Below are 14,924 nucleotides of genomic sequence, written 5' to 3' on the forward strand. Positions count from 1 at the left end.
CCTGAAGGGGAAGATAACCATGGTTGGCACAATTAGAAAGAACAAGCCAGAGCTCCCCCTGCACTCCTCGCAACAAGGGGGAGAGAGGCCTTCTTATCAAAGTTTGGAAAGAGGAACAAGAATGTGGTCCTCCTGAGCACACTGCACAAAACAGCTGAGATCAGTGATCGTGAGGACAGGAAGCCAGCCATCATCCTGGAGTACAACCACAATAAAGGAGGCGTGGACAACCTGGACAAGGTGATTGGAACTTACAGCTGCAGGAGGATGACTGCCCGCTGGCCCCTGGTCATCTTCCATAACATCATTGATGTCATACAATGCCTTCATGATATGGAACAAGATCAACCCTACCTGGATGCCTGATAAGCGGAACAAGAGGGTGTTCCTGGAGCAGCTGGGAAAGGCACTTGTAACCCCACACATTCAAAGAAGGTCATTTTTGACCCTCAGGACAAGGGGAGTATACAGAATGTTAAGACTACATAAGGGTTCATTTGATAAAGTTAGTGTGGGAGAGGTGGAAAATGTATTGTCATCGATCAATAATGACAAATCTCCTGGCATTGACTACTTAGATGGAAAGCTACTGAGAATGACTCTATAGCCACTCCTATCTGTCATATCTTTATTCTGAGCCTAGAGGAAAGTCTTTGTCCTCAGGCCTGGAGGGAAGCCAAAGTCATTCCGCTACCCAAGAGTGGTAAAGTGGCCTTTACTGGTTCTAACAGCAGACCTGTCAGCTTGCTGCCAGCTCTTCGCAAACTGTTGGAAAAAATTGTGCTTGACCAAATACAATGTTACTTATAAGTTAGCAAATTAATAACAGACTTTGAGCGTGCTTATAGGGAAGGGCACTCAACATGTACTGCACTGACACAAATTACTGATGATTGGTTGAAAGAAATTGAAAATAAGAAGATTGTGGGTGCTGTACTGTTATATTTCAGTGCAGCCTTTGATATTATTTTCCATAACCTGTTGTTGAGAAAACGTATCTGTTATGGCTTTTCAACTTCTGCCATATCATGGATTCAGAGCAATCTATCTAATGTAACTCAGACTGTTTTCTATAATGGAAGCTTCTCTAGCTTGTGTGGTGTACTGCAGGGCAGCTCTCTAGGCCCTCTACTCTTTTCTATTTTTACCAATGACTTGCCACTGTCATTAAACAAAGCATGTGTGTCCATGTATGCTGATGATTCAACCATATAAGCATCAGCAACCACAGCTAATGAAATCACTGAAACCCTTAACAAAGAGTTTCAGTCTGTTTTGAAATGGGTGGCCAGTAATTAACTGGTCCTGAACATCTCTAAAACTAAGAGCATTGTATTTGGTACAAATCATTCCCTAAGTTCTTGACCTCAGCTGATTCTGGTAATGAATGGTGTGGCTGTTGAACATGTTGATGAGACTAAATTACTTGGTGTTACCTTAGATGGTAAACTGTCATGGTCAAAACATATAGATTCAATGGTTGTAAAGATGGGGAGAGGTCTGTCCGTAATAAAGAGATGCTCTGCTTTTTTGACACCACATTCCACAAAGCAGGTCCACAGGCTCTAGTTGTATCTTATCTTAATCATTGTCCAGTCATATGGTCAAGTGCTGCACAGAAGTTAAGCTGCAGCTGGTCCAGAACAGAGCGGCACGTCTTGCCTTTCATTGTATTCAGAGGGCTAACATTAATACTACGCATGCCAGCCTCTCTTGGCTAAGAGTTGAGGAAAGACTGACTGCGTTACATCTTGTTTTTATAAGAAACACCAATGTGTTGGAAATTCCAAATTTTTGTATGGTCAACTTACACACAGGGTTCTTTCACAGTCCCCAGGTCCAGAACAAATTCAAGGAAATGTACAGTATTATACAGAGCCGTGAGTGCATGGAACTCCCTTCCATCTCACATAGTGCAATTGAACAGCAAACCTGGTTTCAAAAAACAAATAAAGCAACACCTCGTGGCACAACGCCTCTCCCCCATGTGACCTACTTGTTGTGTGTATGTACTGACATGTATGTGTAACTGATATATGCACACACACACACACACACACACACACACACACACACACACACACACTATATGTTCATGTTTTTAAATGCATGTCAGTCTTTTGTCTGTAATGTATTTTTCGTTATATGTAAGACTGGCTGTCGCCATTGGCATCGACTAATAGGGATCCTAATTAATCAAAATAAAATAAAAACATTTGCTGTAACTAGTGTTCAATACTGAACACAAGATTACCTTGCATTGCACCCAATCTCAAAGTCTAAACACATAACATGTACAACAATGCGCTGTTCTCTTATTGTATTAGTGTCAAGAGAAAGATTCAGAAGTAAATAACCATACTTTCCAAATCAACAAGAAATGACCACTTTTGGTCAAGCACCAGCAAAGACCTTGAAGGAGAATTGCTTTCTTGCAGAAGTGCTGTCTTACCTTGGCAGGTTTTCCTATCAGGCAGCAGAGCGTAACCCTTGGGGCAGGTGCAGAAGTAGGAGCCTGGAATGTTCTCACAGCCCAGGGAACAGCCGTGGTCCCACAGGCCACACTCATTGACATCTAGGATTCAATTTTTGTACGTTTAGTCTAATTATTTCTTAGTAATCCTTGTAGGTAATCATCCATTCCACACTCAACAATTAATAAAATAAATTGCTAATACTGCAATTTCATAGCATCACATAGTATATCAAAGCATAGCAAAGCATAACATAGCCCAGCATTGGTGCTAAATGAATGAATACCATACCTTCACAGTAGTTTCCATGTTTGCTGAGGGCAAAGCCTTCAGTGCACTGGCAGATCCCCTGCTCAGCTGGGTTGGAGCACACATTCACACACACTCCTGTACGACCATCACACGCTGCATTTAAAAGGTTATGGAATAAGTTTAGAGCAGAGTTCAAGGTTTTGGAACAGAGTTGGACCAAACTTATTGACGAAACAGCTAATATGCACTGAACTCTGACCTGGAAAGACAGGCATGGAGTCTCCAATTGGCTGGTTGAGGGGATGTACCACCTTGACAGCAGTAGGGGGGTGTGTCATTCGCTTTAGGTTGATGTTCTCTGCCTCAACCCCTGAGTACTTATTGACTTGCCGTATGGTCCGTGAACTCATATCAGTGTAGTAGACTTGTTCCAGGAACACAGACATCCCCAAAGACTGAGACCTGGTGGGAAGAATATTCAGAAGTTAGCAATAATATAAACCCGACCTACAAGTGATATATCTAATTATACAGTATACTGCTCTAGTGCTAAATACAGATAGCTGCCCATTTACAACATGGTCTCACTAGAATATGTCAAAACAGTGATATTTAACCACTGGAGTTATAGGTCACCTGTGCTGACAAATGAGTGACATAACTATAACGACATCTGCTTACAGTAGTGGCCTGTCAATGACATTGACAACATTCCCGTTGTAGTCACACGACCCAACGGCACTTTCTCCCTCCAGACTGAGCTGGACCCAGAACAGTCTCTTGTCCGTCCGGTCGACCGACAGCCCTCCCAGTCTCTCCGGAATCTTCAGCACTGTAGTAATCATCTCTCCAGCAACGTCCGACCTCTGAATACTCGGTGTGATCCCGTCGGACAGCCAGAATATAAATCTGAGGAAAGGTATAGTGGTTTTAGGGATAAGGAAGTGGCCCACGTTGAAGACTTGAAATCAGGTAAGAGGACATGCCCAGACATGCCTAACCAAGTACACATGCAATTTCTGGGTATTGGTGATTACACCAAATGTATCCATCCACATTAACACAAGGTTAGATTGAATGTACACAACACTGAGTGTACAAAACATTAGGAACACCTGCTCTTTCCATGATACAGACTGACAGGTCAATCCAGGTGAACGCTATGATCCCTTATTGATGTCACTTGTTAAATCCATTTCAATCAGTGTACAGTAGATGAAGGGCAGGATACGGGTTAAATGAGGATTTCTAAGCTTTGAGACATTTGAGACATGGTTTGTGTATGTGTGCCATTCAGACGGTGAATGGGCAAGACAAACGATTGAAGGTCCTTTGAACAGGGTATGGCAGAGTCCGTGCCCCAACGAATTGAGGCTGTTCTGAAGGCAAATGTGGGAGCAACTCAATATTAGGAAGGTGTTCCTAATGTTTTGTCCACTCAGTGTAGAACACATTAGTGAACATTGGAGAATTTCACGTAGGAAGAATACAGATAATCAAAAAATATATGCATCTGTGTTTTGGTGTACTTCACTTATACCTGTCTGGCATGAAGCAATCGCCTCTGAGGGTCAAAATGGCTCCCTTTTTCTCTGACCAGAGAGTGGAGGTAAGTGAGAGGCAATCTGACAGATTACACCTACAGGTATGTGCCAGCCGTGTTAAAAGAGGCAAGGACCCTTTAAAGGCCCAGCATTATAGTAACCCACAAACAAGACGGTGGGTAACTCTAAGGAATTGCATTGGAATGTTTGTCACCACTGCTCTAATCTTACTCATAGTTACTTGAAAACATACAGAGATACATGTTGAGATAATGTATTGCGTTACCTGTCATTTGGGGCAACTGCTATGGAGATTGGCTGAGATAAATGTCTTAGAAGAGTCCTCTCGTTTTTCCCATCTGTATCCACTCTTTTGATACTTCCCACTTCTCCACTGGTCCAAATGACAAAATTGTGAACCCAGTCGACCGCAAGGCCCGAGATCCCTTTCTCAGACGAGTGCAGCTTCTGAAAAAGGATGCAGTACAGTAGTGGATCTATAACCGTTCATGTCGTTGACTCAACCTTGGATACAATAGATATTCGCATATTGACCAGTGACAAATCGGAGGTAATACTTTGTCCATGGGATACGGTGGCCATATTAGGAACGCCTGAGTCACAGTGTCCATATTAGGAATGCCTGAGTCACAGTGTCCATATTAGGAACGCCTGAGTCACAGTGTCCATATTAGGACAGAATTTTACACTGCATTTGACATTTTAGTCATTCAGCAGACACTCTTATCCAGAGCGACTTACAGTGCATTCATCTTAAGGTAGCTAAGAGAGACAACTGCAAATCCCCGTCTTAGTAAGCACCTTACTCTTCCTCAGTAATCGAGATACTCTTTTCAAGAGGTAGGCGACTGTGACTCTTGTGACTCCGACTCTGTCCTCATATGGACACCGTAATATTACATTCTGTTTCTTTTTTAAAGGTGATTCATTTTTTAAGGTGAACTAGTAGTATGTAAATGCACCTGTCTCTGTGTTCCATCCATCGCTGCTTTGTAGATGACCCCTGTCTTTTTATCGGCCCAGTAAACTCTCCCCTCGGTGTAGTGGAAGTCCAGTAGGATAGAGTTTCCAACACCGGTCACAACCCTTTTTTGATTCCCTCCATCAAGGTCCATCCGGTATATAGCCTTACCATGGCCGAAGATCAGATAGGGCTCTGGAGCTTTCCAAAAGGAACAAAAATTCTAAATCATAGATGGTAGATGGTGTATGATAATGGTCGTTATCCCATCAGACAACCAAAATACTGTATAAACCTGGAGGACTGTGATGTTAGGGATTTCAGAAGTGACACACACTGGAACCACATCTTGGACCGGAAGTAACCTAAGATTTGAAATCAGGTACTAGATGGGACCAACTGAGTTATGCTCTGCAGTGCTGCCAGAGCGCTTTCAATGTGAGAATACACAGAGAATACTAAAAAAATATTTATGGGAAAATGTTCTGAAGCTGAATCAATGTAATATAATATAATACAATAGCAAAGGAAGCCTATAATGTTGCTGTTATACCTCAAATACCTCCTCATTTCGAGTGAGATTTTAGGAGCTGAAGTTGAATAGTCACATTTCTTGTGTCATGCAGCCAAAACTCAACGGCCCGTATAACTAGGCAGAATATATGCATTGATACAGTAACTGAGGAAAATCTAAATGCACATTCCCATTAAACCGCTTGAGATCAAATGAGTGGCATGCAGATGCAGTTTGGACATTTCAAGGTGAGTAAACAGTGCAGAGTGTGCAGTACTATAGTGTGGCAGTTTGTAATCCATAGCTGTCCATTTTCTCCTTACTGTCACATAGTTTCCTGACTGAAAGACGTCCAGGGCTGCACAAGTCACGATCGCTATAGAACTTTACTGGCCGTCCCTTTTCAATGTGTGCCGTTCTGTGCTGATACCTTTGTTGAATGAGTTGAATCAATGTTGCTGTCTAAAATCCTATTGATGGCGTTTAACGGGGCGGAGTTCAAGGCAGCTCTGGCTGCTTCCCAATAAAACAGTCGTCTCTTAGCAACATGTGCTTTCATACTCTCCTTTCACATGGTGAACATCCTCATATGTCAGTAAAGACTGTCTTGGACATTCCAGTCATTGGAAGTTTAAAATCATATTAGCGCGTAACATACCAAATAATGTTATATTTCACTCAAATATAATTACTTCATGCTGTTTGGAAGAGAAACTGTTGACTGAGTGAATCCAAAATCGTATTGTTAAGTGGAAACAGAACATCTGAGACAACCGTTGTCTTGTGACACGTTGAAAAGGTTAACAACATGAATGCGAGATGTGTTGTGTTCGATAGCTCTTCCTTTGACCTTGACCCAAAACAACATGCTCATCTAGTCTGACATGTCCATGTCAACACATGGGTGAAGCATCATTATCATGTGCATCCATGGACACCAGTCACTGGTGTTGAGGAATGAAGACAACAATGAATCTCCATAGGCCAGGGGCAGAAAAACAATGAATCATCTGTCTGTGTGGTGGTTCATGAGGTCAATGATGCCCGATGGTGAACTTTAAAAACAGGTCATTGCTAAGTTGCTAGGATACACAATGCAGACCATTTAGGGCCATCCTTGGGGGCCATCTTCGTTTCTGATTTTTTTTTAAATCCCCTTAAACAATGGTGGTCATTTTGTGTAAATCATGCATTTATGTAAATGGGAGATATTTGTGTAACAAGTGACATATGTTGACATCAAATTGGAATTTCCCCCTATAATCTAGTACACCTGCCATGGAAGTGACCCAGTCTAGGGGATAACCTCTTGACCATGGAGAAAGCATTCCACAAGTCTTCACTGCGTCCACTACACTTGTCATGATGATGATGGGAGTGGCATGACCCGGTCATAGGGGATAACCTCTCCGGGTGTGAGGGGATAACCCTGAATTAAGCCTCCACTGACACCACTAAAGGCAGGCACTCGTCCAACTGACCAGAGACCAGTACTGTCTACGGCCAGCTAGGACCGGCCCTACCCAGATCACACACTCTGCCCAGCCAGCTCGCTGTGACGCATGAGGAGACCGTCTGTTACCCTCCCACTCACTGTTTTCCCTCAGGGATAAAGGTAACCCTTGTGTAAGGGTCACTATTTACCAACTTGCCACAGCCAAAAACGAAATAGTGTCAGACGCCTTCGGTTACATGTACTGTAATGCATATTGGTGTGGAGACTGACTGAAAATAGTGTAAGGCTAATGTAAAGGAGAGTACTACCAATACAATGTATCTTGTCATTTGTGAATATTAGACAGAAAGTCAATGCTTGATAATGGAGCTCAATATCATTTGTGCACTGGTACTGGTTATCGTTTACATGTGTCAAAGTGGAAGACTTTAGGATGAAGTTACATTTATTAAAGGTCCAATTTGTTAAACTTCGATTTTTCACAAAATCTAAAAATAAAAAGTAAATAGACATAACACTATGCTCCTTAGTCCATACAACCAGTTTGTCTTGGTTCTAGAGTGAACAAAACTGTTACTGTACCAACCAGTGCACACTTTGCTAAAGTACAGATGTGAACCCAACTCACCCACACAGCTCCCATTACCCACACCTGACGGGTTTCCAAGCCAACATGCCTTCCCAGGGGCCGCTGAGGCTCCGTCGTTCTGCACTGAGAAATAGACCAGCACTGCTGCGACCGTCACAACCAACATAATCCTGCGCTCCGTCTCAATCCGGGGAGCCGCACTTTACTCACACCAGCCAGGCATTCCTTATCTTGGTCAGACCGTGCGTGCGAGAACTCCACCAAAACTCTGCGACGGTCGCTGATGGCCGTTGGGCATCCTTCTCCAAGGCCCCGGCGTGAAGAGAGAAAGGAGAAGCCAGTTTCACATCCCAAAAGAGGTGGAAAAAGAGATGGAGGCTGTGGACACAAAAGGGAGGGTCAATGAGTTAGCCAGTGGATTCTCTGCCGCAAACTAGGCTGTGTGGGATCTTTTGGGCTCCTCACTCTGGCTCCCAGGTTGCTTAGCTGTTTTGGAAGCAAAGTATGAAATTCCGGACACCCCCGTGGTAAATTTTACACATCCCGGGCCCGGCTGGGGAAGGATTTTCCTCGAACAGGAGTCGGTGTCTGAAGCAGAATGCAGAATATGCAAGTAATGAGACAAGGACTGCAGCAAAGTCTCAGAAAACAACAGCAGCTCCTAGTCCTCACCCCACCCCCTACCCCTTTGTGTGTATGTGTGTATGTGTGTGAGTGTGTGTGTGCGTGTGGATTCATTAGCATAGATATCTGACTCTTTTGTGGATTCTTTTCAGAAGAGAATTAAGGTGACCTCTGACATCCTTAACCTTCCACACACATCTGTACACACACATAGGGTAACAGACAAACAGACACTGTCAAACACACCTATTGACACGCACCACACACACGCACACACGCACGCACGCACGCACACACACACACACACACACACACACACACACACACACACACACACACACACACACACACACACACACACACACACACACACACACACACACACACACACACACACACACACACACACACACACACCACTGTTATACCCTTTCCCCCATTTTCTTCAACAGGGACAGTCATGTAAGGAAGACTCTCTGTGCTCAATTGTACACTGTTGTACAGATTGTACAGATATCGTGTGTGTTCGGATTAGAACGTGTACCTTATGTGTGTATCTGTCTCTCCTGTATGACCGTCTCCCTGAGTGAATCAGGCTGGATGAGTAAGCGGGAGATCTCGGAGGAGTGGAGGAGACTTGTCAGTGGCCCGCTTGTTTTCTGTTTACTCAGGAGTGCAATCGTCAGACTCCACCAACCAAACCCCTATTCATACCCAGGATGACTAGCATATTGTTAGCAGCAGTGTCACAAGTGGCCGTTGACGTAGCTGTAGGAGGGCTAACAAGGCTGGAAAGGGCTCCGTGTCCACAGCTATCGTTGAGTTGGAAACGTGCCTAAACAATGGCCTTTGTCTTGTGATTTCACCTCTGTTGACCACATTTGAAAAATCCCTCTACATCAAATTCTGCACATAGTGGACTCTCATTGTCATCTCAACACTATGATGTATTTGGAAATGTCATTGAATGCACCTTGGAATACTGTGTCACTCTTAACTCTTTCGTTGTATTTTGAGGGACATGGTAACACAATAACTCGTGTTTTTATTACTGTGTTAGCTACTATAATGATTGTATGTTACACTGAAGAATAACTACTCAATAGTAAGAACACAGTAAAGTGTTACCAAAGAGGCATGGGGGTGTGCTCAGGACTAGCAGGTTTCTGGCCCACTAACCAATCCCATCACCACACCATCCCATCTGTTTGTCAAACACCTTGGCCATTGTCATGTTAACAGAACAGCTGGCATGACGGGCAGAACCCAGACACATGCAGCTGGTGGCATAGGACAGGGTATCCATGGGAATGTCTTTCCGGCTCCACCCATGTTATCGGGATTTACGGCCATGCCTGTTCAGGCACCCAGAAGGCCGTGACCCATTGATTACGGTCCCGCTTTCTCACTGTGCTCGCCAGCCAGTGGGATAGGAAAGGAACACACATGGGTGACAGTGGATATATTTTGACATTTACATGCTCATATACACAGTCACACACATGGTTGGTGTATGTACAGACATCGACGTTCTCAATACCTAACATCTGTGAGACAGTGGAAGTGGGGCTCACTGTGGGATCGACAGAGAGGACAGAGGAAGGGCTGTAACATTGAGAAGTATATATGCACCTGTTGCTCAAGTGAGGAAAGGGCACAGAATCCCATTATTCATGGACAAAGACCAGAGATTATCACATTGGGAAACACCACACCTAATAGACAATAGTGGAGTTGTTGTACAGAGAGCCTATGACAGCACTGTAAGTGGTGCATCACACTGACCAACACTGCCATATATACCCAAATACTTGTATGAAATATGAAGAAATGAAATGCATAAAGATTTGTTTTATTAAAAATATGAATAAAATACAATTTTATGTACAAATATATGCAATAGGTCACACAGAAACTGTGGCATTTGTTTGTTGTGCAGGTCAAATATTTTAATATACTAGGGATCGAGAAAATGTTTTAGGAAAGTAAGGCATCGATTAGCTTGAAGGTTTGACTTTAAGTGAATAATTCTTGTCACCATTGCCAGCAGTATAAATAAATGTGTTGTTGGACTTACATGGAATAGGAGAGCGGGTGTGTCTATTGATACCATATTAAGATCAATGAATGTCATATCTGTTTAAACCTGGTACGGTGTAGTGTATAGTGACAAAGAAGTAGGCCATAATGAACACTGAGACATACTATTTGATTACAGTATTATGGAAAATTGCATTCAACTGAGTTTAATTTTAAGCACTGAGCTGTAAAGACAGCAATATCAAAATTGAGTTGTTACGATACCAGTATCATGAGCCCACTGAGCACACACTGGTTGAATCAACGTTGTTTTCACGTCATTTCAATGAACCAACCTAGAATAGACGTTGAATTGACATCTGTGAGCAGTAGAATACGATGATGATACTATGACAACATAATGCTGTTTGTTTCCAATAGGGCTGTTTTCCTCAAGAAATTGAAACATGGTTTGTTTACTTGCCACGATACATCTGAATATCGCGGTATTGGTATTGTCGCAAACCTACAGTGAGCTCTAAAATAATTGTGACAGTGACACATAGTTGTTTTGGCTCTGTACTCCAGCACTTTGGATTTGAAATGATACAACAATGTTAAATAAGGTTAAAGTGCAGACTGTCAGCTTTCATTTGAGGGTATTGTCATCCATATCGGGTGAACCGTTTAGAGATTAAAGCACTTTCTGTACATGGTCCCCTAAGATGTGGGGACTAAAAGTATTGGGAGAAATTCACTTAAATCAAATCAATTTGTATTTGTCACATGCACCGAATACAACAGGTGTAGACCCCGTGAAATGCTTACTTACAAGCCCTAAACCAACAATGCAGTTCAAGAAATTGAGTTAAGAAAATGTTTACAAAATAAACAAAAAAATTAAGTAACATTTTTTATAAAATATTTACAAAATAACAATAATGAGGCTAGATACAGGGACTACCGGTACAGAGTCAATGTGCAGGGGTACAGGTTAGTCGATGTAACATGTACCATAGGTAAGGGTAAAGTGACTATGCATAGATAATAAACATTGAGTAGCAGTGTAAAAACAAAGGGGGGTTCAATGTAAATAGTCTGGGTCGCCATTTGATGAGCTGTTCAGTAGTCTTATGACTTGGGGGTAGAAGCTGCTTGCACAGCTGCTTACTGCTTGCCATGCGATAGCAGAGAGAACAGTCTATGACTTGGGTGACTGGAGTCTTTGACAATTTCTTGGGCCTTCCTCCGACACCGCCTAGTATATAGGTCCTGGATGGCAGGAAGCTTGGCCCCAGTGATGTACTGGGCCGTACGCACTACCCTCTGTAGCGCCTTATGGTCAGATGCTGAGCAGTTGCCATACCAGGCGGTGATGCAACCGGGCAGGATGCTCTCGATGGTGCAGCTATATACCCATGCCAAATCTTTTCAGCCTCCTGAGGGGGAAAAGGTGTTGTTGTACCCTCTTCACGACTGTCTTGGTGTGTTTGGACCATGATAGTTTGTTGGTGAAGTGGACACCAAGAAACTTGAAACTCTCAACCCACTCCACTACAGCCCCGTCGATGTGAATGGGGGCGTGTTCAGCCCTCCTTTTCCTGTAGTCCACAATCATCTCCTTTGTCTTTCTAACGTTGAGGGAGAGGTTGATGTCCTGGCACCACACTGCCAGGTCTCTGACCTCCTCCCTATAGGCTGTCTCATCGTTTGTTGGTGATCAGGCCTACCACTGTTGTGTCATCCGCAAACATAATGATGGTGTTGGACTCGTGCATGGCCACGCAGTTGTGGGTGAACAGGCAGTACAGGAGGGCACTAAGCACACTTCCCTGAGGGGCCCCTGTGTTGAGGATCAACGTGGCAGATGTGTTGTTACCTACCCTTACGACCTGGGGTTGGCCGGTCAGGAACTCCAGGATCCAGTTGCAGAGGGAGGTGTTTAGTCCCAGGGTCCTTAACTTAGTGATGAGCTTTGTAGGCACTATGGTGTTGAACAGAGCTGTAATCAAAGAACAGCATTCACACATAGGTGTTCCTTTTGTCCAGGTGGGTAGGGGCAGTGTGGAGTGCGATTGAGATTGAGTAATCTGTGGATCTGTTGGGGGCGGTATGCGATTTGGAGTGGGTCTAGGGTTTCCCGGTTGATGGTGTTGACATGAGCCACAACCAGCCTTTCAAAGCACTTCATGGCTACCAACGTGAGTGCTATGGGGCGGTAGTCATTTATGCAGGTTACCTTCGCTTTCTTTGTCACATGGACTATGGTGATCTGCTTGAAACATGTAGGTATGTATTACAGACTTGGTCAGGGAGAGATTGAAAATATCAGTCAAGACACTTGCTAGTTGGTCTGCGCATGCTCTGAGTACACGTCCTGGTAATCCGCCTGGCCCTGCGGCCTTGTGAATGTTGACCTGTTTAAAGGTCTTGCTCACATTGGCTACGGAGAGCGTGATCACACAGTCGTCCAGAACAGCTGGTGCTCTCATGCATGCTTCAGTGTTACTTGCCTCGAAGCGAGCATAAAAGGCATTTAGCTCATCTGGTAGGCTCGTGTCACTGGGCAGCTCGCGGCTGGGTTTCCCTTTGTAGTCTGTAATAGTTTGCAAGCCCTGCCACATCCAACGATCATCAGAGCTGGTGTAGTAGGATTCAATCTTAGTCCTGTATTGACGCTTTGCCTGTTTGATGGTTCGTCTAAGGGCATAGCGGGATTTATTATAAGGTTCCGGATTAGTGTCGTGCTCCTTGAAGCTCTAGCCTCAATGCAGATGTTGCCTGTAATCCATGACTTCTGGTTGAGGTATGTACCTATGGCCACCGTGGGGACGCTGTTGTTGATGCACTTATTGATGCACCAGGTGACTGAGGTGGTATACTCCTCAATGCCATTGGATGAATCCCAGAACATATTCCAGTCTGTGCTAGCAAAACAGTCTGACCACCTCCGTATTGAGGGCGTCACTGGTATTTCCTGCTTTAGTTTCTGCTTGTAAGCAGGTATCAGATTTGCCAAATGGAGGGCGAGGGAGAGCTTTGTATGCGTCTCTGTGTGTGGAGTAAAAGTGATCTAGAGTTGTTTTTCCTCTGGCTGCACATATGACATGCGGGTAGAAATTATGTCCAACGGATATAATTCTGCTTGCATTAAAGTTCCTGGCCACTAGGAGCGCCACTTCTGCGTGAGCATTCTTTTTTTTGCTTATGGCCTTATACAGATAGTTGAGTGCGGTCTTAGTGCCAGCATCGGTTTGTGGTGGTAAATAGACGGCTACAAAAAATATAGATGAAAACTCTCTTGGTAGATAGCGTGGTCTACAGCTTATCATGAGGTACTCTACCTCAGGCGAGCAATACCTCGAGACTTCCTTAATATTAGACATCACGCACCAGCTCTTATTGACAAATAGACACACCCCCCCACACCTCGTCTTGCCAGATGTAGCTGTTCTGTCCTGCCAATGCACAGAAAACCCAGCCAACTGTATATTATCCGTGTCGCAGTTCAGCCACGAACTCGGTGAAACATAAGATATTACAGTTTTTAATGTTTCGTTGGTAGGATAGTCTTGATCGGAGCTCATCCAATTTATTCTCCAGTGGGTGCACGTTGGCCAATAGAACGGATGGTAGAGGCGGGTTACCCGCTCGTCGATGAATTCTCACAAGGCACCCCGATCTCCGCCCCATTTATTTCCGTATTTTCTTCATGCGAATGACGAGGATTTGAGCCTGGTCTCCGAGAAGCAGTATATTCTTTGCGTCAAACTCATGAAAGAAAAAAGTCTTCATCCAGTTTGAGGTGAGTAATCGCTGTTCTGATATCCAGAAGCTCTTTTCGGTCCTAAGAGACTAACAGTAACATTATGTACAAAACAAATTACAAGAAATAAACAAAAATAAACAAAATAGCACAGTTGGTTAGGAGCCTATAAAACGTTAGCCTCCCTCCGGTGCCATTACGGTGCCACTATGAAAAGAGTAAAAAGTTTAGTATTTGGTCCAATATTCATAGCATGCAATGACTACATCAAGCCTGTGATTCTACTCATTTGTTGGATGCACTTGCTGTTTTTTTATTTTGGTTGTGTTTCAGATTATTTTGTTCCCAATAATAATGAATGTCTAGTAAGGCATTGCATCATTTTGGAGTCACTTTTATTGTAATTAAGAATAGGATATGTTTTTAAACACTTGCTTCCATGATTACGGATAATCCTTCATGAATAGTGAATAATGATGAGAAAGTTATGGAGGCATAAATTTCATACCCACCCAAAAAATGCTAACCTCCCATGTTATTGCAATGGTCAGAGGTTAGCATGTCTTGCCGGTCTGTAACTTTCTCACTCATCATTATTCACAACTCTTTCAGGACTGTCCGTAACCATGGTAGCATCCACATTAATGTAGAAGTGTTTAGAAACATATTCTATTCTTATTTACAATTGAAGTGATTCACAAATG

General features: G+C 43.5%; 1 protein-coding gene across 1 annotated transcript in view; it reads right to left on the bottom strand.

Moving 5' to 3' along the window:
• Positions 1–8,444, bottom strand: part of LOC129827963 (pro-epidermal growth factor-like) — a 30,853-nt gene extending 22,409 nt beyond the window's left edge. Inside the window, exons 1-7 of the mRNA XM_055889279.1 lie at positions 7,851–8,444; positions 5,254–5,453; positions 4,557–4,738; positions 3,408–3,635; positions 2,986–3,188; positions 2,766–2,879; positions 2,453–2,575 (exon numbers count right to left, since the gene is read on the bottom strand). Of these exons, the coding sequence (XP_055745254.1) occupies positions 2,453–2,575; positions 2,766–2,879; positions 2,986–3,188; positions 3,408–3,635; positions 4,557–4,738; positions 5,254–5,453; positions 7,851–7,977 (1,177 nt within the window). The 5' untranslated portion in view covers positions 7,978–8,444. The remainder of the gene's footprint in view (positions 1–2,452; positions 2,576–2,765; positions 2,880–2,985; positions 3,189–3,407; positions 3,636–4,556; positions 4,739–5,253; positions 5,454–7,850) is intronic.
• Between the last annotated feature and the right edge of the window lie 6,480 nt (positions 8,445–14,924).

Source organism: Salvelinus fontinalis, chromosome 29 (genome assembly GCF_029448725.1).
Source record: "Salvelinus fontinalis isolate EN_2023a chromosome 29, ASM2944872v1, whole genome shotgun sequence".
NCBI lineage: Eukaryota > Metazoa > Chordata > Actinopteri > Salmoniformes > Salmonidae > Salvelinus > Salvelinus fontinalis.